A 23,867-nucleotide genomic window follows, 5' to 3' on the forward strand; every position below is an offset into this window, starting at 1 on the left:
TTTTTTTTTTAACTTTGGAGTGGAACGTTTGAAGTGGCGACTCGTTTTAATTGGTTGTTTTTTTTTAGCCTTGTAGTAGTAATTGACGCGGCGATAGCCTTGAGATGGCCTTAGTGGTCGGCGAGGCTCTAAGCACCATAATTTCATTTCATTTCATCTGGACTGTTATATAGTATGTGAATACAGGAGCACAAGAAACAGTTATAAAGATGACAACTGGTGGATGTACAAATTAAATAATGAAGTTGTAAAATACAAAGCTGTCTTGATTTCTTTTTAATCCCTGATAAACTCAACATTAAGGTAGCTAATATCCAGTATGGTTACAGAAGTGACCATTTTTTCATTTAAACTGATCTAGCATTTAAATGAATATTCATCTTTACCTTGGGACATTAGGAACAGAGTCAAAGAAAGAACAGTCAAAGAAAGAAACAGATAAAGAAAAGAATATACAATGTTTAATGCACAAGAAAACTTAAGCTAGACATCCAGTAATGCAACTCAATTGACCATAATCAGCTCAATCTGGAAAAATACACCCCAAAAACAGTGACAAAATACCATAGACAGATTTAAAAAAAAAAAAAAAAAAAAAAAAAAAAAAAAAAAAAACAGTGTGAGAAGGCTTTCAGAGACTCGGAGAATGCCATGGATAACTACCAAAAAATGGACACTGACAATTCGGCATGTCTTGAGCGGAGGTGAAAAAGCATTAGATCATAATGAACCAGAAAGTCCAGGCACACCAGGAGTGCAAAATCAAGTGTGCTCTTGCGCGCAAAATCAAGTGTGCCCTTGTGCGCAAAATCAAGTATGCCATCATCCTTAAACAGCAGTCAGCACTGGGTTCGAATTTAGCGGGTGCTTGGGTGCAAATGCTACGAAAAGTTGGCTAGCGCACACAAATTTTCTGTCAAGTGTGCCCAGTCAGCACTCAAAAATTGACAGAGAAGAAAGAAAGTTGATTAAAAGACACACCAAGAAAGCAAGCTTGAATGCGAAATGTAAAGTGTCATCTGCTGCAGCTCGCTTTGCGGAACAGCATCTTTGTGCGTTTGCGATCGGATGTTGACATTCATGGTGTGTTTGCGACGAACAGCGTTTCCCATTTTCAATGTTAAAAGAAAGGCTCTCGTGTTTAGATCTGTCGGTATGCGATCCATCGTTGGTCCTGGATTACGTGTGGAAAGTGCATGACGATCTGCATGGGAGTGACCACCTTCCTGTCGTCCTGCCCAACTTTTCACCATCTCAAGCTCCTAGACGCTCTGATCACAGAAGAAAGCAGTTGCTAATTTACTATCCTCCACAACTGAACTGAACTCTAGATCTGCCAACAAATCTGCTCCGTTTCTCAAAACCAAAAATCTCACAGAAAAAACGCCCTGCAACTTCTCTTCTGGCAACACAGAGAGCTACAACCTTCTTTTCACTATGAACAAGTTAAAATCTGCCCTTCAGACCAGCACGGATTCCTATCTGGGAATGGTCTAGGTTCATTATTGCAGTATGATGCATGCGTTTGTAGTGCTTTGTGTATTGAAACGAGCTAAGTGAAATAACTCCGGTTAATCTGAACTTGGCGGAATAAACGTGGCTTACACAGAAGCACCCTGTCTGGACTCCATTTGTCCCTCTGCATAATATTACAATTATAAATTTTAAAACATCTTCCTGAAACCTGTCTGGACACCCTGCTCAAAGTCTACAACCACATCTGGACCACAGGCTTTTTTCCACCCTCTTGGCAGAAAGCCGTCAATCCTGGTGCCAAAACTGGGAAAAGACCCCTCAAACCCCTCACCTACCGCCCAATAGCACTGACCAGCTGCACCTGCAAACTGATGGAGATGGTCAACGGTAGTCTGATGTGGAAACTAAAGACCGACGGCCTTCTGGCGAAAGAACAGTGCGGTTTCCGCAAGCACTGGTCTACTGTTGACCATCTGGTCTGTCTGGAAACCACAGTGAGGAACACCTTTGTCAACAAACAGCATGTGGTGGCCATATTTTTTATTTTGAGAAAGCTTATACCACCTGGAAATTTGGAATCCTCTCAGACCTGCACAAGCTCGGCTTCCAAGGACACCTGCCCCATTTTATCCATAACTTCTTGCAAGACAGACAATTTCAGGTGAGGGTTGGCACCACCCTGTCCAACATTCACGCGCAGGAACTGGGTGTTCTGCAAGGGAGCATTCTGTTGCCAGCTCTCTTCAGCATCAAAATAAACGACATCGTCCAGTTGATTCAGAAGGGATCAGACAGCTCGCTGTTTGTGGATGATTTCACCCTGTATGCAACTGGCAGCACATATGCCAGCATCCAGCGACGGCTTCAGCTCTGCGTGGACAAAATTCAGTGTTGGGCAGAGGAGAACGGTTTCACCTTTTCGTTCTCTAAAACTCAGTGTATTCATTTTCATAACTTTCACCAATTCTATCTGGACCCTGAAATCTGTCTGGGAAAATCCACCATCCCGGCGGTCAAGGAAGCCAAATTTTTAGGGGTAGTTTTCGATCAGAAGGTGAACTTCCTAAGCCATATCAAACAGCTGAAAACATCCTGTCAGAAAGCCCTGAACATCATCCGACTTGTGGCACACACGGACTGGGGTGCTGATAAGAACTCCTCTACAGAGCCCAGGTCCGGTCCAAACTGGATTACGGATGTGTAGTGTACAGCTCGGCCAGACCGTCTTACCTGAAACTGCTGGACCCTACACACCACCAAGGGCTCCGTCTCAGCTTGGGTGCGTTCCGCACCACCCCTGTGCACAGCTCCCTCCAACCGCAGATTGTAGCTGACCCTAAATCATTACTGGAAACTGTTTTCTGAACCCAAAAACCCTGCTTACGATGGTGTCTTTCACAACCCCTTCAACAAGAAATTTAAAGACAACCCAAATTCCCTCTTCGACTCCACATTTAGCCGCACATAGAAAATGCCAATCTGGAGGTCGGTGGCATCTCAGATTTCTCCAAGTTCCCCGACAGCCCACCGTGGACCTTTAAAACACCCGAGGTACGATTCGATCTGGCCTCATACCGTAAAGACTCCACCAGTTCACTGGCCTCAGAACTTACTTTTCAGAACTCTGCCACAAATTTCCCACTTTCCAAAAAAAATATTAACTGACAGTTCCAAGTCGTAGGACAAAGTCGCTCATCTGCATTCTGTCCTGCCTTTCCTGACCAGCCCACAACAGAACACATCCTATCTGACAGCTCAGTGTACACTGTGGAACTGACCGCATTGGTTCTGGCGATAAAAATGGTTCTCTTTGAAACAAAATAGATTCATGATCTTTTCTGACTCCTTGTCAGCCCTGGAGGCGATTGCCTGCAGGAATCTGACTCACCCCAAACTGCTGGAATTCTACGAAGCTTTTACTCTCATAACAAAGAAAGGTTACGATGTTGTGTTGGCCTGGGTTCCTGGCCATGTTGGCATTTATGGTAATGAATGGGCAGATAAGCTGGCCAAGAATGCTGTAAAGGAAGAATTATCAAGATCCTTCGTACCATACACAGACATGAAGCAGAAGGTGAACACTTATGTTAAGGATCTTTGGCAAGAGGAGTGGAACACCCAGACGACAACTATCTGTTCTAAATCCATCCAGACCTAAAAGAGACCCTCCCATCGGGGGTAAAGAACAGAATGTGGTTGCAAGTGGAGCATGGATTGCCAGCAGGCTGGGGCAGGGACTGATAACCAGAATCTACCACAACCCTAAATCTGATCAATTACACCTACTGACCATATTCAACTTCGATTTGTGAGAGACTGAGGTGACATGGATCTCGTCTCTTGGTAGAGGGTCACATGTATTCCTGAAAAAAACATTTCTGCATGGTATTTTTAAACCAATCAAGTTCAAAACTGAAGTGAAGATCAGAAGTAGGGTGAGCTGAATAGAATGACATCTGTGAAGCGAACCAACACTGAAAACTGATCGTATTGTTTTCCTTTCCTTCTGGAAGGCGGAATGCAGTCACGAGTCGCGTCACTGAGCTTTGGATCAATAATTTGGGAGGCCATGTTCAGAAAGGTCTGGAGTTCTGTGAAAAGTTCAACAGCTTTCTGAAGGACAGCCGCTGTGGATCAGCTGCAATAAAGTACTCTTAGCTTCACATCAATTCAAGTTGCCTATAACCCAGCCAACTGCAAAAAGGTCATTTCAGGGCTGAATACCTGTCAATTTACTCAAACTTTCGATTGAAAAATAAAGCAGTTATGACAAAGCTTTCAAGAACAGTTGCAGCAAAAAACAAGCTTTAGACAGATAAAAAAAAAAAAAAAAATCAGTGTGGTGGTATGTAGAATTTAATACAAATAATATTCAAATGTTTCCTGGAGTTTGACTGTCCCATTCTCGCATGAATATGCTGGCCAGATGCCTGCAATAGCACAGGTTCAGTACAGGTAAAAGGTTTATGTGCAGATTCAAAGTTATTTGGTAGTCAGCAGAGTTCATCCTGGTTTCCTCTTTGCATTTCATGCTGTTTCCTTTTACACTGGATTTTGCAATAATGCTCCTTGTTTTGTTGGGTGTAAAAATTATCTTGTATTAGTTTTTAATTAAATCTGAAATAAACATTTGCCTGTTGGACATTTTATTATGCCCAATACTCAGTTGAGGTCTTGTGCGTGTGCTTGTGTGTACCTGCATTCATACATGGGTCAACTGGTGTGTGTGTGTGTGTGTGTGTGTGTGTGTGTGTAGGGATGGGTGGTTGTAGATACAACTGCTGAAAAATATATGCCAACATCAATTTATCTTGTATAGAGGTAGAAAAGTATCAGATCATAAAAGGCCAGAAAGCCCTGGCATGTAAAAAACAGTATGCCAGCATCCTTCAGAACCACAATTCAGCTAAGTACTTCTGCATCCTGATGCCTCAGATGTTTCAATGATGCACATGTCACATTTAGTCCAGCGAACTGTACAATGCCATATTAGGACTGTCCATATAAAAATATTCAATGGTGGCAAACACAAAACTGTCACATCTGGAAGAAAAAAACCTGGCAAAACAACTGATAGCATTATCTTAACCACGGGCAAAAACAGTTTGATAGCATAATCTTGACCATAAGCTCCCTTTAAGGGAAATAAATTATGAAAAAAATTAATACAAAAGATTAAAAAAAGCTTCAAACCTCCCCAAAAAGGTCTGTTGGCAAATATATGGTATGGTGGCTCAGTGGTAATAATATTTATGGCGGTCGAGTGGCTGTCTGGATGCAAGTCTTCAGATGAGGCAATAAACCCAAGTCCCATGGGCTGCATGCAATTAGTGCATGTAAAATATCCCAGGGCCTCCAGTAGGCTTGTCCCCGGCAAAATTTCATGGAAAAAAATCACTGACAGGAAAAATACATTTGCAGGCAGAAAAAATGGGTGACACTGCAATGTGGTGACATGCTCTCCCTGGCGAGAGCAGCACTAACACAAAGAGAAATCAGTTGTGACAATAGAGTAATACAAAACACTGCAGGATGGCCAACTGGTGCCCATCCCACTGCACAACATGAAGCAAGTGTACAAGGTAAAGCATAATACCTGCATGATGAACATGTATTATGTGCTTTTTATTCCTTACTTTCTCCTAAAACTTTTAAATTCATGCATGCTGTTACAGTATGAATCTTATTTGAGTACACGCGTGTGCGTGCGTATGTGTTGAGAGTGTGTGTGTGCATGCGAAGGTGTTGAGTGCGTGCGTGTGTTGAGTGTGTGTGTGTGTGTGTGTGTGTGCATGCATATGTGCTCGATTCGGACATGTGTGTATACACATGCATACATGATATTGTAATGATGTGTCTGTGCGCACACGTGTGCGTCTGTGTGTGCATGCGTGTGTGGGGGGGGGAGGGTGTGTGTGTGTGCAATTGTCTGTGCATGCTTTGATGCTTGGTTTTTAATTACGTAGAAGATATCTGGTCCAGTTTTTGGCTGTTCAAGGTGACTGTTTTGCTCACATGGAATGGTTTTTGGAGACATGTGATTGTAATTTTTGTGTAGAGTTTTTATTTTTGTAATATTTTACTTGTGTAATGTGCCTTGAACATTACCGTATTTTAATTAAAGGCGCAATATAAATAAACAATTATTATTATTATTAATACCTCCAGTGCTCAAAGTTCGAGAACAGCATCACCCATCCCAGCACCTGCTCAGGACACAGCCAAAGCCTCCTCCATCATCAACAGTGCACAGGACTCTGGACTGGTGGCTGACCAACAAAGTTCCAGAGTGGAGTTTGTTTATTGTTGCCTGTAGTCCAGCCGCATGCATAGGGCCATATCAGGACTGCCAAACCATATGAATGCTCCACACAAGTCATGTCTATTATATAAAAAAAAATATATATACAAAAAAAAAAAAAGGAATCCAAACAAAAACCCTGTGTTCAGGGAGAAGATGAATCATTAAGAGACTGCAGCTACCAGCAGAAGTGCACCACTAAGCAGCTGTGAACAGCAAGGAAGTGAACAGTGAGTGGAGAAGCCAAAGTATGTGTTGCACATGGGAGAGTTTGAGCTTGTGTTAAGGTGGGTACGAGTGGCTTCTCGGAAACCAGCAACACAACTTGACTGCTTTCAAAGAATAATCCAGAATGCAGCAGGGCCAGGGACAAACCCCAAGGAAAAGCAGGACCTGGGGACAGTGGAGGAGAAAGATGGGAGCTAGGAGAATACAGCCAGCAAAGGAAACTGCATCAGCAGCAGGTCTGTGCAGGAGACAGGGAGAAAACACCCCCACCCACTTCATCCCTGTAAGAAATGGATAGGTGGTAGAGGGGAGAATGAGAGGCCCCTCTCAACAGTCCCATAGACAAAAATCCACCTTTGGAGCCACCCCTTCTCCTGCAGACCCACTATCACCATATCTGTTTCATGTGTTGAGATACTAGCAATAATGACATGTGAAAACTATTAAGTTCAAATATATGTTATACTGATTAATAACATGGAACACTGGTAGAGTGGCTGTTTTGAAATCACTACTTTTGTCAAAATTGATTCATTTGTGGATGTTGCTAACCCACCTGACAATTTTTTTCATACTTCGCAAAATCAATCATTTGTGTGGAACAAAAAGAATAAAATTAACTAAAAAAAAAAAAAAAAAAAAAAAAAAAAAGCACATGGAAGTATCAGGGAAGGTGGGCTGGGACAACTGGAATTGGGAACCTTTGCATCTTCATTGACTTGAATTTGGAAAAATGGAACAGATAGAAAATTGTTGCAATGGCCAATTTTCCTGTACTTAATGATATAGAAATATACAGGCCAGAAACACTGTTCTACAAATCAAAATATATTTTAGACATAAGTATTTAATGCACACCCCAATGTTTCTTTATAATCAATCTTAACTTTGTTGAACTTCTTGCAGAACCAGTGTTTTATAATCAAAGAATACAGGTATGGAAAACAATCAGAGATAAAACATGTGTCAACAAAGGAACACTTTACAGTGCAATGTTTGCTTGAAAACGGTCACTTTATTTTTCATGAAGATTTTAACTTGTTTTATACTGACTGAATCAGTGGAGATAAAACCTAACAGCCCAAGTAAATTCAAGTTTGCTGGCATGAAAACCTGACCCAACCTCACTTAACTTCCGTTCACCATCACACGTGGACATGTTTTAGCCTTTGTATTTTCCACCTGAGCCAGAACGGATTCACAGTTCAGGAAGTCACTTTAGCTGTTGTTTATGTGTGTATTTTATCCAACTATTTAAACTCACTGTGCATGAACATGACGGTGGCAGAGATGCCAACCCCTGTCAAGTGTTTGCAGGAACAATCAGGAAATTTGGTAGGAACATTCTGAACTTGTAGGAACACTCAGACTCTGAGCCACATCAGCGAACATACATTTCAATTGCCCTGGCCTCGTGATCGATAGGTCTAGAGCATCTGGATAATGTTAGAACAGGAAAGCATGTGACCATGCTATGTAGTCGAAAATGAACTCATCAGAACAATTTTGACATTGGCGTGACGTCAGAACTGATTGAGGGTAACAAAATATGGTGAAATCGTAACAGCTGGCATCTCTGCAGTGGCAATTGCAGCATAACATGCATAGCCGAATGAGCCGGCAGGAGAGCAGGGCAACAGGTGCTTTGTGTGGCAGTAACATTTTCACTCCTACAAAACATGAGCAGTAAGTTCTTGGGTACATGATTTCTGTGACCAGAAACTGAACAAATGTGCAGTGTGAGGTATCTATATTTCTCACTGTCTTCAGTATCACAATATTTGAAATCAAAAGGAAGGTGCAAACAGAAACCATTAACATCTTCTGCCAGTGACTGCTCCCCAGTCGTAACACATCCAGCTGCAAGCCAAACAAACTGTTACTCAAAAGAAACAAACAGAACAGCAACACCAATACACTGATGACATGGCCCTTAAAAACTCTTCAAGCAATTAAAGAATCTTAACATGGCCACAACAGACGACATAAAGAAGACAGATGATGACACAGTATCATCAATTATTGTAACTTGTACACATAATGCAGAAACAGGTAGCACATTATACAAGTCACTGACCTGCTTACTGGAGTGCCAATCCAAAGGGAATTGAAAGACTAACAAAAAGACACAAGAAATGTACCCAACTGCAAGTGAATGTCACTGAAAATCCATACTGTCTAACAGAAATAGATAAGGAACAAAGTAAATGACTGTTCTGATGCCACGCCACTCCTACTTGGTCCAAAACACCTTGTCACTCTGTGGATCAGCGAAAAACAGTTATTGCACTCTGTCACTTCATCAGTTTCTGACAGAATTACTAGACAAAGTTTCCTGAATCATTATCACACTATTCTTTCTGATTCGCTGAATCCAGCACAAGCTGGTTCGCGCCAACAGTATGGGCAAAAGATAATTGCTTTGGCATACTTTTCACAAACTAAAAATGTTCACTGTGTGCAAATGCTTGCCAAGTAACCTTTTGAATATGTCTTTATCACTGAAGTTGTCTGTATCTATAGGCTCAAAATTATAACTTGAGCAACAGAATCCATCTTCAATGCTGTTCAAATGAGATGAAAAGCTTAAGTAAATGGTTGGAAGATGTGTACAGATAAATATAGTATACATCAGGAACATTCCCCATGTAAAAATGAAATATTTTCAATTAATACAGATGCCTGGTAACAAGCACTGTACACTAATAGATTGGGACACTTAGCAGTGATCTATTGCTACACTCCAGCAGCAAAGCAAATGAAATGCTTTTTTTTGCCTAGCTGACTGCAATGGATCCATTTCCGTCAGTTCTCAGAACCAGTGGGAGAGAACACAAATCATTTGAAGGTCAAATGTTATACCAATTCACACACATCCTGCTTTGTCCATGTAAACTTTGAATCAAATTAATATTGAAAAAGAAATTCACCCAAATCCTTTTTAGTCCATATAAAAACCAATATTCAAATAAGTTATAATACTAATTTCCTTCAGGAACTGAGAAAGTATCCAGCGACAATGCGGTCTCAGAGCGAACATTACTTCAATGGAGTCACCTTACATCTTAGGCTGGCATTGGGTGGTGTAACAGGCAGGATCAGAATCATACCCCAGGTGGAAACTCCAGGGTAAAAGAATTGTTGGTCTGTCATTGTCATCATACAGGGCGTGCCCCAGCTGATTCTCTGCACAGTACACACATTATGTCTGCATGGATGTGTACATGTTTGTGGACAATGGGCGCGCTTGTGTGTTCTAAATTATGTACTTTATGACAGTTCAATTCTGACATGCACAATCTGTTACACAGGGTTCACAAAAAATCAAGGACAACTTGGGAATTTGTTGCAGTTTTCTTCTTGGGGCATAGTAAAATAATGAATTTTTGCAAATGGAGGTGTATGCAGCCAATGTAATGAACACCACTCATAACCAGGGGTACTTTCTTACAATTTTTACAATGAAAAATCACAGCTATTGTTTATAAACCAGTGAATAATTTTGAGGGCTAAAACACCAATTTCAAAAATGCATTTTTCACACTGTTTATGGTGTGCATGTGCCTGAAAGATGCATGTATTCAATGAGTGGCCTGTGGCAGACTTCATAATTTAACCATATCTTTATTTTTCACCAGTTTACAAAAATACACCTTTAATAGATGGTCCAATTTTTCGTGAAACCTGTATGTGTATTTTCAAAAGCAAGATCTCCATAGCATTTTTCTTTTCAAATGAATTTGTTCAGTGTTTTAGAGTTCCATCCTCTGTGCTTGTTTCTGAAGTAGACTGTTTACATGCACTGGTGGCCAACTTTTTTCTGGTCTGTTGTGCCATCCTTACTAGTGTATAGAGCTGTCATGGATTATATCCTGTGAAATACACAACCTGTGTGCCAAAGACTGGCCTGTCATCCTGCAAATCAGCTCATCTGTGGAGCAAGGTTCAAAGATGCAGCAGATTAAGCCATTCTATAGATTGGCTAGCCAATCTCTGAACTTCAGATTGGCCAGACCTATCTATAGCTTAGCCAAATCCTGCAGACCATCAACAGAAATTGGACAGATTCATTAAAACACCAGGTGGAAAAATAGTGTATGCAAAACCAAGGGAGACATGGCACATAACAGTTGATAAAGAACTAAAGGGCAATAACCGGGGGGGGGGAACTAGCTGGTGAACAGGCAGTGGAGTTCTCAGGTGACAAGTTTCACATGTCACAGGGAACAAAGATTAAGCCCGATTCATCAAAATAATATATGTTATATCATAACTACTGATTATTTCTTATAACTGACCGAATTATGGTAGGAAAAAAAAATTCTTTTAAAGTGTCTTGAAACATTTATCTGATATTAAGATGTAAAAAAAAATAGTACTTGAACAAGTCGACAATAATCAGTGTGCCTGGCACTCTCTCCATGCGAATGGCGAAAGAGACGACGTTAACAGTGTTTCACCCCAATTACCACCATCAAAATATTGCAAGCGGAAGGCTCTTATACTGAAGAGGTGAATGTTGACAAAGAATACCACAATTCTCATGACAGAAGCTAAAGGTTGGGTCACTCAGACACCCACTGGACATCCAAGGGGTCTGTGTAGAGGAGAAGAGAGGACTGACCGTACTGAGAGTTAAACAGAACTTTCCTTTTTTCGGGGTTTTGGCAAAGGAGACCACATGGAAAGCCAGATTGTTCTGGGATCATAGTTCCTGGGCAGGGCAGACCACACAAAGAAAACTTGTGTCAGGAATGGAACTGATGGAAATATTAAAAAATAGAAATAAAAAAAGATACACTGTACAGGTGAAGGGGAACATTGTAATGTCAATATATTCCCAGCAAAATATGGAAAACAAATTATGTTCATGTGGTAGGGATTTCTGTTAAAAAAAACAACTGTACTTTTCTGTATTAAAAGTTTAAAAAAAATAGATCTTGTGATGAAGCTTTATAATTTCATTGTAGCTGAGAGGAACTTATGCTGGAATGTTTTAAGTAATGTGTACAACAATAAAGTATAAAAAATTTCAAAAAAGAAAAAAAGGCACAACACAAAATGACAAAACAGCTAAATATTTATTCCTGTGATCTTCCACAAGCAAAACATGTACAATGATAAGCAAGAAGACAACTGAGTTCTTTGTGGCTGCAGTGGTGACAGCTTCTTGGTTTCAATGGGGAAGTCGCATCTTTGATTTATTTCATTGGCTTGTGTCAGGTATTACTTTTTGCTTCCAGGCGATGAACTTCATAAAACTCATCTTTCTTTAGCTCGTTTGGGGGCTATAAATCAACGCATCCTACTGTGTCATATCGATAAATGCATTTCCGACTTCTTTCCTGTTCTTTGGTTCTTTTTTAACTTTTGTGAATTCCGCGGTTGATTTTTTTTTTTCCAAAAGGGAAACACATTTGCTTGCTTAAGTTTTGAAATTAGACGGCTAAAATGTAAATGGTTGGTGCTGTCCTCTTGAACGTCTAACAGTGGCAACATATGACTCTTTCGAAGGCAACGCAGAACTTGGTGGTACTTCGCATTCTAACAGTTGTAGCTTCAATGCATTTGTATACAAATAAAAAATAATGAATTTCACAAGTGCCAAGCTTTTCTCTCATCTATTGATGAAAAAATCGTTTTTTTGTTTTATTTTTCCTTTCGTTTAAAATAAAACTTACCAACCAACACAACTTTCCAAAACTAATGTTTTCAGCACCTCACCTTACATGTTTACCTGGTATATTGGCCACCAAGCGCTCCCAACCTTCTGGTCCTGTGCCAATCGCTGTGGCTGTCCCCATGTGCAGCCTGTCCTCTTCATGTCTGCCTCAGGTCATGGCACCATGCATTTCTTAAACGACCTCTCTACCTTTTCCCCTGTGGGTACCAGGCGAGGGTTTGCCTTCAGTTGGGACACTGGATGCAGGCTTGTGGCCAACCCTTCTCCGGTGTCTTCGGACGATCTCTTCTTCTGCAGGCTACTGTCTTGCTTGTGTCGCTCCCACCCTCAAAGCACACGAACTGAAACGCATTTTGTGAACACTTTCACACCTTCCTCGGTGCACCGACGTCACGAACGATTAGGTCACGTGCAATGCTACAGTTCGTGCAGTTTCGTTTCAAGTCGTTCTTTCCCGACAGAATCAAAATCAACCCATATATTTTGATTTGAACTTTTTCATTTGCTCTAATTTTGGCGTCAGTGTCTGTCTGCACAGTTTTAATTAACGACGTGGACAACATTGGTGGTGAGAAACATACAAAAATGTCACATTTTGTGATATGCCCCCCCACCCCCATACGCCCTAACCTGCAACATCTCTGTGTGTGGTTCTTTCTAAAGAAGACTATGACACACAAAACACCATGTGCTGTTTCTGAACACCAGTCATATGCAGATGGATTGTGGAAGGGGTGTTTTTTTTTTACCATTACTTTCTTTCTTTTTATCTTATTATTAACAATTTGAAATATCTTCCCGTCGAGGTTTTTCGTTCAACACAAAACAACGGTTTAAAAGTGTGTGTGTGTGTGTGTGTGTGTGTGTGTGTGTGACCTTTATGTCTGTACTGTCTTGGGGGAAAATATTTCTGAAACATTTCATATCCTTCCCAGCCGGATTGTCAGTTTAGGTGGTTTCGGATCATAATTTTTGCACAACCTTGTTCCAAGAAAGAATTTTTTACATCTCTGAAAGCGCCTTTCTGATTGCTCGTTTTGTTCTTTTCGAATGAATGAGGAGGAATCTGTATATTGTGCATGTTTTGAAGCTGAGAAGTTTGGAACTTTGACAGGAATGCCGTTTTGGCGTCATTACGTCTGGGAAAATGTGAACGTTTCCCTTTTACTTTTTCGGAAGTGCTCGTCATGCCACCGGTAAGAAACTCAACAGTTAGTGTAATGGGCTTATTAACATTATTGGCTGAGTTTCACATTTATGGAAGAAAAATGTAAAACACAGCCGCAAATATCACAATATTCATGAAAACTCTCCAGCAGATATATGAAATGGAAAAAATTGGCCTGCAGATCTGCTGTCAATATAAGTCTTAAGATTGAACACTGATATACCCCCGAAAACGGAGTATGGCTGCCTACATGGCCGGGTAAAAACGGTCATACACGTAAAAGCCCACTCGTGTACATACGAGTGAACGTGGGAGTTGTAGCCCTCGAACGCAGAAGGAGAAGAAGAACACTGATATGAGAAAAAACCCACAAAAAACCAACTGGATTCCACAAAGCCCCTTGGTGGAGATGACATAATAAGGCCATTATAGAAAGATAGTGGTATAGTTTTCTTCTTCTTCTTCTTTTTCTTCATGTTTGCGCTCGAGTGTTCTGACCAATATGAATCACACAATGTTACAATATATCTATTTTTCAATGAAGTCAAAGCAATTTCAAAAAGAGGGGGGAAAAGAGAAAATGTGGAGGGTAAATGTGTACCTAGGACATAAAAAAATGTGTGTGTGTGTGTGTGTGCGCGCGCGCGCGCGCGCGCGTTTGTGTGCGTGTGAGGGGAGTTGAAATGGATGGACGGTTGCTTGCCTACACGGCTATGAAAATACACTTTGTATAACCGTTTTCCACGGTGGATACTGGAACAGGGATGGGCATCGTTGGCAGAGAGAGCTAGGGAGAAGTCGGGAGCGACAGAGGCAGAGGGATGAAGTGGAGAAGGGAAGAGAGAAAAACATAAATGTTCTTGATTCTCCCGTCGTGTCCTCATGTGGAAATGAAGATCAATTCTTGAGGCACAATGTCGTCCACAGACACTGCATGGAATGGAGTCCTGCTAGGATGGGCCCCGTTTTCTCCTGTTCCTCTTTTCCTGGATGGCGGCTTCTTTGTTGCGCTCGAATGTCTTTGTGCGTTGGGTACACCGTTGCTTCTACTGTGTTCTTACAAGGGTGACATCTTCCCAGGAAGCAGCGTTTCGAGAAGCCTTCCTTGGTTACGTTGTCCTTCCTTCAGTTGTCCATACAGCAGCGCCTTTTCTAGGAATTCTGCTGTCCTCCATACGGACTATGTGTCCTGTCCGTTGGAGCTGGCTTTTGATGAGTATACACTCAATGGTGGGTAGGCCACATTTCTTCATGAGCTGTAAGTTGGACACTCTGTCTTGCCATTTGATGCTGCAGATCCTGCGCAAGCATCGTTGATGGAATTGTTCGAGTTGTTGGATGTGTCGGTGGTACGTGGTCCAAGTCTCACAACAGTAGAGGAGAGCGTTCAGAACCACAGCGTTGTACACGGCGACCTTTGTGCACAATTTGATGCCATGGCCTTGCCACAATCTCTTTGGGAGTCTACCAAAGGCAGAGCTGGACTTTGAGATGCGCAACGTCACTTCTGCATCCAGAGATCCATTGCTGCTTACAGTGCTGCCCAAGTAGCAGAACCAAGTAGCAATCACTGAGATGAGCAATCAAACTTGTAAAGGTTCTTCCACAAGCCAGTCTGATTAACGGTGTCGAAGGCCTTGGTGAGATTAAAAAACAACAACAACAACAACAAAAAAAACCAACATGTGGAGCTCCTGATTCTGCTCGCGACACTTCTCCTGGACGATGGAGTCTGTTGTGTGGGTGATGAGTCTGTTCAAGAATGTCCTTGCAAGAATCTTTCCTGCAATGCACAAAAGGGAAATCCCACGATGATTGTCACAGGACGCTTTATCACCCTTTCTCTTGTAGATGTGGACAATGGAGGCGTCTCTGAAGTCTTGGGGTTCTTGTCCCATATGGACTGGAAGAGGGTGGTCAGCTTTTCCAGGAGTACCTCGCCTCCATTCTTGTAGATGTCAGCTGGAATTCCATCTGCTCCTGGTGCTTTCCCGAACGTTGTCTGCTTCAGAGCCTTGGCAGTCTCTGCACTGGAGGATGGGTCTGCCAGAGATTCTTTCACTGGCAGTTGGGGGAGCAATTGCTTCTTCAGATACTGACGAGTCTCTATTCAAGACAGCACTGAAATGCTCAGCCCAGCAAGCAAGGATGCTAGTTTTATCTGTCAGCATTGTGGTCTGGTCAGAAACACGAATTGGTGTTGACCCAGTTGTCTTTGGTCCATAGATGGTGTGAAGGCCTTCGTGAAACGTCTTCATGTCGTTGATGTCAGCCGCAGCTTGCAGGCTTTCTACTTCTTTTCCACCAATCATTCTTCATCTGTCAAAGCTTCTGTTGGATGAGCTGCTTGGCTTGCAGGTACTTCTGTTCTTTCTTTTCGCAGGTCTTGTTGCTGAGGTGATCTTTGTGGGTCTTGTGGAACAGGTATGTGAGCTTTTTCATCAAACCAGTCTCTATGTTTGCATTCAACATAGCCCAGGGTGTCAGCTGCAGCATTGTACAGAGCCATCTGAGACAGGGATTCTTTGAAGGCTTTCCATACCTCGCCAGGGTCTTTTCCAATGAGGTCGATGTTCAACAGACATTCCTGGATCCTTTCTTCCAGAATGTCTCTATTGGTGCATAGGCGAGCAATGTTCAGCCTTCTCGGGGGCTTGTCTCTAGCGCTGATTTGTCCTTTGAGGCAAGCTGGATGTTCATCTTGCTCCTGATCAGGCGGTGATTGGACCAGCAGTCAGATCCCCTCATGCAGCGTGTAATGGGTACATCACATCTGTCCCTCTGGTGAGTTTCAGTTTCGGTTTCAGTAGCTCAAGGAGGCGTCACTGCGTTCGGACACATATACGCTACACCACATCTGCCAAGCAGATGCCTGACCAGCAGCGTAACAATGGTGAACAATAGCACAGTCAAGCATGTGCCATTGTTTGGAATGGGGGTGCATCCACTTTGTCTGCCTGCTGGAAGATGATGTTGGTGATGGAAAGTTCATGTTGTCGACACAGTGACAACAGCAGATGACCACTGGAGTTGCAGTTTCAAGTGCCATGGCGTCTAAGAACGCTGAGCCAAGTGGAGTGGTCCCTTCCCACACGAACGTTAAAGTCCCTGAGGATGATAAGTCTGTCCGTGTGGTTGACCTCAGTGATGATACGGTTCAGTTCCTTATAGAATGCTTCTTTGATGTCATCTGGGTTCGTCATTGTTGAACCGCAGATGCTGATCATGGTGGCAAAGAGGTCCTTTGTAATCCTAAGCCACAATATTATTTGGCGATCATTATTGCCACGCAGCAGACTGTCCACGTTGCGAGCAAGCTTTGTGCGAATTGCAAATCCAAAAACCAGAAGTTCTTGGGTTATCTTCAGGCTTCCCAATGCAGTAAAAAATTTTCAAGCTGTGTGTTGCCCACAAGTCTTGTTTCACTCAGGGCCGCTATATCTGTCTGATAACGGCCTAGCATCTTGGCAATCAGAGCAGTGCGACACTCTGGTCTGTTGTCTCTGTCTAGTAAGGTTCAGACATTCCATCCCACAAATGTCTGTGGCATATGCATTTTCTTCTTTGTCCTTTGACCACTTATTGGATGACCAGGCAGGCACGGTCACCTTCAGGTACCGTGAAGGGAAGGCTTTGTTTAGGGATCCTTTTATCTCCCCCTCCCCATGTGTAGAGAGCAGTGCTAACCCTGAACGACGAACGACCTTCAGCCTACAGTCGCCTACCTGCAGAGTTGTAGCTAGGGACCTCCGGCAACATCCTTAACTTGTCCACGTCACTACTCCATCGCCACAGGACTTGGAAGTAGCTGGTATAGGTTGCCTTTGGGTTTACCCCCGTACCCGCTTGCCTGACCAACATAGGGGATTCTTTTTGCCCATAGCTGGGGGTTTGGTTTACAAACTCCAGGGCATGTCCACCTGCTGGTGGGCCTGCACGTTGCATGTTTAGGGGCCAAACCTCCTCTAAGTCCCCTGTAGTTTGGCCTGGGGCCACAAGGTATCCAGTGGACATGTGTTGCCACGTGGAGGCATTACATAGGGCTTGTAGTGGCGAGGCTATGTACTGGCAGGAGAGAATTACACACCTGGCTCTCTTTTCACATTACATTTACACAGCAGTGCTAGCCAGTGGTGAAGGCTGTAAGCGAGAGGTGATAAGCACACAGACACTTCACCAACACATTTGGCGCTTCACACTACCGTAAACACAACATGATAAAGTAAGCTTAAATGTACAATTAATAATCGTGTAATTTCTGGACTATTTAACTCACCTTTATACTCGCCATATGTTTACTTTTTTCCCTAAACGGCGCACACAGCATATGAAGTCAACTAGGGAGCAAAAGATGAGTTTGAAGTATTTTATGTTGACATGTGATAAGCTTTCCCTACGTGTAGGGTTTTGATATGTTTTGCATTTAGGCAGCAACTGCACACATGGAATCTCTCTTGTCAATATAAAAGAGTTGCTAAAGAATATATTTAAAGATCTGAATCAGAATCTCAGTGGACCTAACTGGTGAAAGAATGAAAAGACGCGGGATGGTGGGGAGGGCAGGGAGAGAGGCGCAATATCTGGCATTACATACTGACTGATTATATACTGGGATGGGACAGACGTTGTTCCAACTTGGCTGTTGAAGACACCACTGAGACGATAATCAAAGATGGTCCAACACTTTACCACCTAGAAGTGTACCACTGCCACCCCACCCCCTCCTTACACCACCAACCCCACCCTCAGAAATCAAAATCACTTGCAGATAAGATTTTTTTTTTAATGCATTAAATGAATGCACGATTGGGGAAAAAAGGGGAAGAAGGGTCGAAAAAACAGAATAAACTAAAATCATTCCAAATAGTCTTACACTCAGCCTAAAACAGCACATGGAGACAATGATGGTGAATTACTATATCATTCCGGTATTTCAATGAGAACCATGTATTCTTCGACGATGGTGGTGAGTGAACAAGATCAGTGCTGCTGTGGATGCTGTTACATAATGTTGGTTCAGTTTTATGAAGTGTTTTGAACTAGAATTAATGACAACTTCGCTGAAATGAACATAAAAATAAAAGTCTTTGGCTTTCTCCCTTCTGAAATTATCATGAACTGGTGTCAGTCAATACATATGTGAATGGCGTTGGTCAATACATAAATGATAAACATCGTGTTAAATTCGCGTGGGTCAAAACATAATTGTGTATCACACAGTGGAGACAACAACCTACTGGTGTCTGTTGACAGACACGTCCGTGGTTTTGATCTGCTGCTGACTCTGAAACAGCCCCTGCAGTTTCTTGAAGTAGGCCTGTTTTCTTTTCTCCCGGATTACGTTCAGTGTGTAGAGGAACGGGTTGAGGGCCGAGTTGAGGGGCAGCACAAAGATGGCCAGACCCACCCTCACCTCTCCGGGGATGGCCATGTTCTGAGAGGCCAACAGGCCCAGGAAACCAATGGGGAACCAGCACAGAAAGTCTGACATGGCCACGGTGATGAGACGTCTGGCGATGGTCAGTTCCTTGGACGATGATTTCGAAGTGTCTACCATGGACATGCTGTTCGTTCTGATGGCATGGTAAATGAAGGCCTGGCCCACAGCGATCAGAAGGAACAAGATGAAGTTTAGGACGACCATGACACTGAAGGAATAAGCCTGGCCCTTGAAGTACTGACGGGTGACAGGCAGGGGAAGACAGATGCTGCTTTGCTTGTAGAACTCCCAGTGGGACGTCATTTGTAAGAGTGGCAGAAGAGCCAGCACAATTCCTATCAACCAGGACAACAGGCACGCTGTTTGTGCTGAATTCTTTCTGAAGTGACACTGACTGAATGGGAAACGTAAAACCAGAAAACGATCCACAGTGATCAGACAAATGATGAAGGTGGACACTTCACAAGAAACGAAAGAAAGGAACCCTGCTGCTTTGCACACCACACTGTTTCTCCAAGTCACGTCTTCCCAGAGATAGGAACCTTGATACCGTTTGTCTGCTATGGCAATGGCTGTCAAGTATAAACCCATCAAGAAATCGGATGCACAAAGATGTGCCACAAAAACACTAAAGCCTTGCTTACATTCTGCTTTGTTGATGACCATGCGGTACAGGAAACTGCCAGCATTACCAATGAGTCCCAACACGGCAAAGACGTAGAGAAACAGTCGGAATAAATCTGAACGCAGTAAAGTGTCACAGGAAGAAATCTCATCGGACGGGGCATGGCAATCTGCTTGGGGGAAACCTGCCGGCAGAACAGCTGGACAGCACAGCTTGTAGTTGTCAGCAAACACTAAACGCAGCTTCTTCATATTCTCCATGAGACCTCTTGGAAACTCTGTTAGGGAACAGCCACGTATGTCCATCACCTGAAGCTGGGGTAACGGCTGGAAACCCTTGTCACTGACCTGCTCCACACCACTTCCCGACAAATTGAGGAAGGAAAGTTTGCTGAATAATGTCAAGTTCGAAGTATTCAAGTACAGTAAACGAGTGTAGGACAAGTCCAAAATCTCTAGTTTAAAGGAAGAGATGGCAGAGATGCTGCGAAAGATGAGCGAAAGGGGATTGCCAGAAAGAAATAACTTCTTCAGATGTGGTAGGTCTACCAGACGGCTGCTATGTAACACACGAATCAGATTATCACTAAGATCTAAGTGATGTAAGTTTGGAAATGGTACACGTTGAAAACTGATCAGACTGCACTGGGCTAAACTCAGATAAATCAGCATCATGTTGTTCTTTAAATGGGAAAATGTCATGAGAGTGCCTCGGGCATCAAGGAACCTCAATTCTGGAGCATCGCTAACATTAAACAGAGCGGTGCACGTGAAAGCGAGACCATAGCACGTACAGTTCTGAGGACAGTAGATGTCACAGGTCAGCTCATCATCGTATTGTGGGCACTGGTACAGATGATCACAGAGATGACTAGGATGGACGCAGATTGGAGATGAACGGCATCTGTAAAACCCAGAACATGTATAATTGAAACAGTTCATTTCATCCTCATGCCTGGGGCAGTCATAGACGTCATTGCATCGCAGATAGATTGGCAGACAGTAGTAGTTGTCCATGGCACACTGGAAATGGGTTTCTGGACAGGAAATGGAACCATTTGGCAATCTGGCAGGAGAGACTTCGGTCACTTGTAACTGACCATGCTGGTCCATGTCTACTATGAGTGGAGGAGGTTCAGATTCTCTAAATCTCTCGTGCTTCATGACACACCTTTGTATGTGTGATTTGTCAAAGCAGTGGATTTGTCCATCACATAACCTTTCTGCTGGTATGCACTGTAACAATCACAAACGTAATCTGCATTGCATATAATAAACAGAATCTGAGCATCATATCACAGACACCAAACTTACTTTACAAGAACAGACAGCTCATGACGTATGTAGACCTCTATGCAAATCACTTGCTTTTTTTACTTCATGCTTTTATTAGTAACTCAAGACTCAGACACATACAACTTATATCACTCAGAACAAAAAAACATGTATGCATATTCAGTTGATGTTAGCTGGATACTTCGTTTTCGACATGCTTTTGTCAGCGCAACAGTGCCAACAGTAATTCTTGCCAGTGTTTACCTGTCCATTGTCACACCGGAAGTCCCCCTCAGTGGCACAAGGAGGGAAGAAGCAGAACACCTCATCACTGCCGTCAGAACAGTCGTGGCGATGGTTACAGACCAGTGTGTACGGCACGTCAACTGTCCCGTCTGAACAGGCAAAGACAGGGGGAAGTGACTCCATAGGGAGCTGGCAGGAAGCGGGAGTCGACGTGGGATCAGCCCAGCACTGACTATCAACGTCACAGGACAAGAAGTTGTGTGTCACGTGACCGAAAGGGCAGCGTACTTGTCTCCCTTGGACTGTGTGTCTTGTGAGTTGTGGGAGTGGTAAGGCAGTGGTTGGGGTCTGTGGTGGGTCCAGCTCACACAAGATGACATTCGGTCTGGTATCATCATAGCATAGTCTGCCTACTAAGTCTGGTGTCTGCCAATTTTCTGTTGGTGAAAGACGTGTTTTTTAATGTTTTGTTGACCTGCCCGTTCAATCCTATATTCAATGGACAATACATCACAAGTGAGTCTTGAAGGCCTTGCCTCTCTTCTTGTTTTTTGTAATGGATAGTATATTTGGGAAATATATATCGTATAGTACTAAAAATGACAAATACAAATCTTATTTATAATTTTGTTTAAATCTTTCTATTTCAGTTTGCAACAGGAACAAACACACACACACACACACACACATGCACAGAAACACACACAGAGACTGATGATGTGCACTGCATGCTTGCACTCATCTATCCCATCATCAATTCTTCATGGGAAACCAAGCTATTGTTCTGAAGATACTCATAAAAATGTTTCAGTCTGCAATGTTAATATTTCTCAAATTAGTCATTCTACATTTAATACATTTATTACTGAGTTCTGGAGACAAAGTATTTACAGTGGACACACACACCCATAAAGAAGAAGCATGTGTCTCTTTTGCGTATGCCGAACACAACGATGTAATAAGCGACGGATCCGTCCGCCCAGTGAAAGGACTCACGGTACCTGCACAGGAAATGAATAGATCGATTATGACAAGAAGTGTGTCTGTCGAGCATGAACCTCTTTGTTCCATTTCAAGAGATTTTTTAGGATATCAATTCAAGATGTTAACTTCCCACTACTTCTGTTAAGTCATGAAGCATTTCAGAAACCAACATATCGCAAACCACAACTATATTCATCAGTTCGTTTGCGTCTAAGTTTTTAAAAAAGTGCTATGAGCCCTTTACGTACTTGAAAGTGCCCCACGGAAATTTGCAAGTTTTAATGAATCTTAAAACAACCCGTTTATCTGCAGAAAACAAGTAAGGAAAAGAGAATACAGGCCTTAGACGTAAATATTTATCGAATAATAATGCTTTTATACATAGAAAACAACAACAACCGGGGAAGAGTACAAAGTTTTGTAACAGTCCTTTTCTCATGATCAATAATCTTTGATGCAAAGATGCCGTTGAAAATAACGATGATGCAGTTTGTGATGAACGATACAATGTAAATTATATACTAAACAAGCTCAAGTAATAAATGAAAGGAATGTTTCAAACAACACATATGGGGATAGATGGAGAGAGAGAGAGAAAGAGAGAGAGAGGAAGACAGACAGAGACAAATCGTGAGAGAGGGATGGTTGCACACAAGCATGCAAACACACATGTACAGAAATACACTCACTCATGTCACAGTCCAACACGCACACACCACACAAGTGTGCACATGCACACAGAAACAAACACAGACACAGACGCACATAGAATGCCAGTCATCAGGAGCACGCTGCAGTCCCACCATGATCTGTTCCCACTGTCCCTGACGCAGCACGTGATACACGTCCTCCCATTCCTGCACAGTGTTCAGACTGGCCAAGGAGCCACCCCGGGCCTCACACCACTCCTTCCTCATCCCGTAGGTCTGTTTGTCCTGACCCAGATTCCAAAACACGTAGCACCCATCCCCTGCCGTGATCACTCCCTGGCCGCAGCCAGCGGTGATGTAATCACATTCAACCTCGTCCTCACTGTTGATGCAGTTGGACTCCAGGTTGCAGGGGAAGTGCTGGCTGAACTGGGGCCAGTGAGGCACCGTGCAGTTCCACTGGCCTCCTGCGGTCTGCTGGGGTGTGGAGGACACGTTGTGGAACGAGAACAGGGCTCGGAAACCGGGGTGCTGATTTGTTCCGCCGCTCGTGAAAAAAACCGTGATGGCTACTGCTCTGTAGACTTTTGGGGGTGGAGGAGCGTCGCCCCCGCATAGTGACAATGTGGATAGAGGTTTTGCGAATGTGTCGTTGGTAACCTTTGGATATTAAAATCTGAGAGGTGAATGTGCTTTTTTTTTGTTTGTACATTAACAAATTACAAATAACTTCCACAAACAAGCACTCACAAAGAAACAATCAAACACACAAACATAACAAGAGGTAAAGCCTTCACGGCTTATATATGGTTTCTGCATAACAACAAAAATTCAGGTTAACGCTAGAGTACACCAGCAGAAACGAATGATTATTGAACTAAAACTTGATGGAAACACTAATTCCGTTTTATAAAAGCAACCGACATTGACCGGAATTTCATTTATTTATAACAGAATCTGTAAAAGTTCAAAATGTTCCCCGTCTACATAATGATATTATGACTTAGACTTTTCGTTAAAATTTATATATATATATATATATATATATAAATCGCCAAGCGCATCTTCGGGCGTAATAAACATGATAACTGTGGGGAAGTCCTTTTCTTTCAACAAATAATGTTCACGTCTCAAGTTTGGGTGAAGTCAGGTGTGTACCATGCTGGAGTCACTGACTGTGGTATCTGTATAACGTCTGTTCGAATCTCTCCAAGAGTAAATGAATAAATAAATAAATAGATGAATGAACGAACAGATAAATGAATGAATAACTCATTGTTGGAAAACACAAA

At 42.6% G+C, this 23,867-nt stretch overlaps 1 protein-coding gene and 1 long non-coding RNA gene across 3 annotated transcripts in view; both read right to left on the reverse strand.

Moving 5' to 3' along the window:
- Positions 1-21,408, reverse strand: part of LOC143281065 (uncharacterized) — a 38,206-nt gene extending 16,798 nt beyond the window's left edge. Inside the window, exons 1-2 of one of the 2 annotated variants that reach the window (XR_013055089.1) lie at positions 20,960-21,408; positions 20,215-20,324 (exon numbers count right to left, since the gene is read on the reverse strand). This is a non-coding gene — a long non-coding RNA (uncharacterized LOC143281065). The remainder of the gene's footprint in view (positions 1-20,214; positions 20,325-20,959) is intronic. The other variant, XR_013055090.1, reaches the window with a different exon arrangement.
- On the reverse strand, positions 18,541-19,681 carry LOC143281355 (relaxin receptor 2-like). Its single transcript, XM_076586559.1, has one exon. It carries the CDS (start codon positions 19,679-19,681, stop codon positions 18,590-18,592), a length of 1,092 nt encoding a protein of 363 aa, XP_076442674.1. The 3' UTR covers positions 18,541-18,589.
- Positions 21,409-23,867: the final 2,459 nt, after the last annotated feature.

This window comes from Babylonia areolata, chromosome 4, assembly GCF_041734735.1.
Source record: "Babylonia areolata isolate BAREFJ2019XMU chromosome 4, ASM4173473v1, whole genome shotgun sequence".
NCBI classification, from domain to species: domain Eukaryota; kingdom Metazoa; phylum Mollusca; class Gastropoda; order Neogastropoda; family Buccinidae; genus Babylonia; species Babylonia areolata.

What these genes read in the sequence shown, in the direction of transcription:
- LOC143281355 (XM_076586559.1), bottom strand. Translation starts at nt 19,681, where the DNA reads ATGGAGAATATGAAGAAGCTGCGTTTAGTGTTTGCTGACAACTACAAG.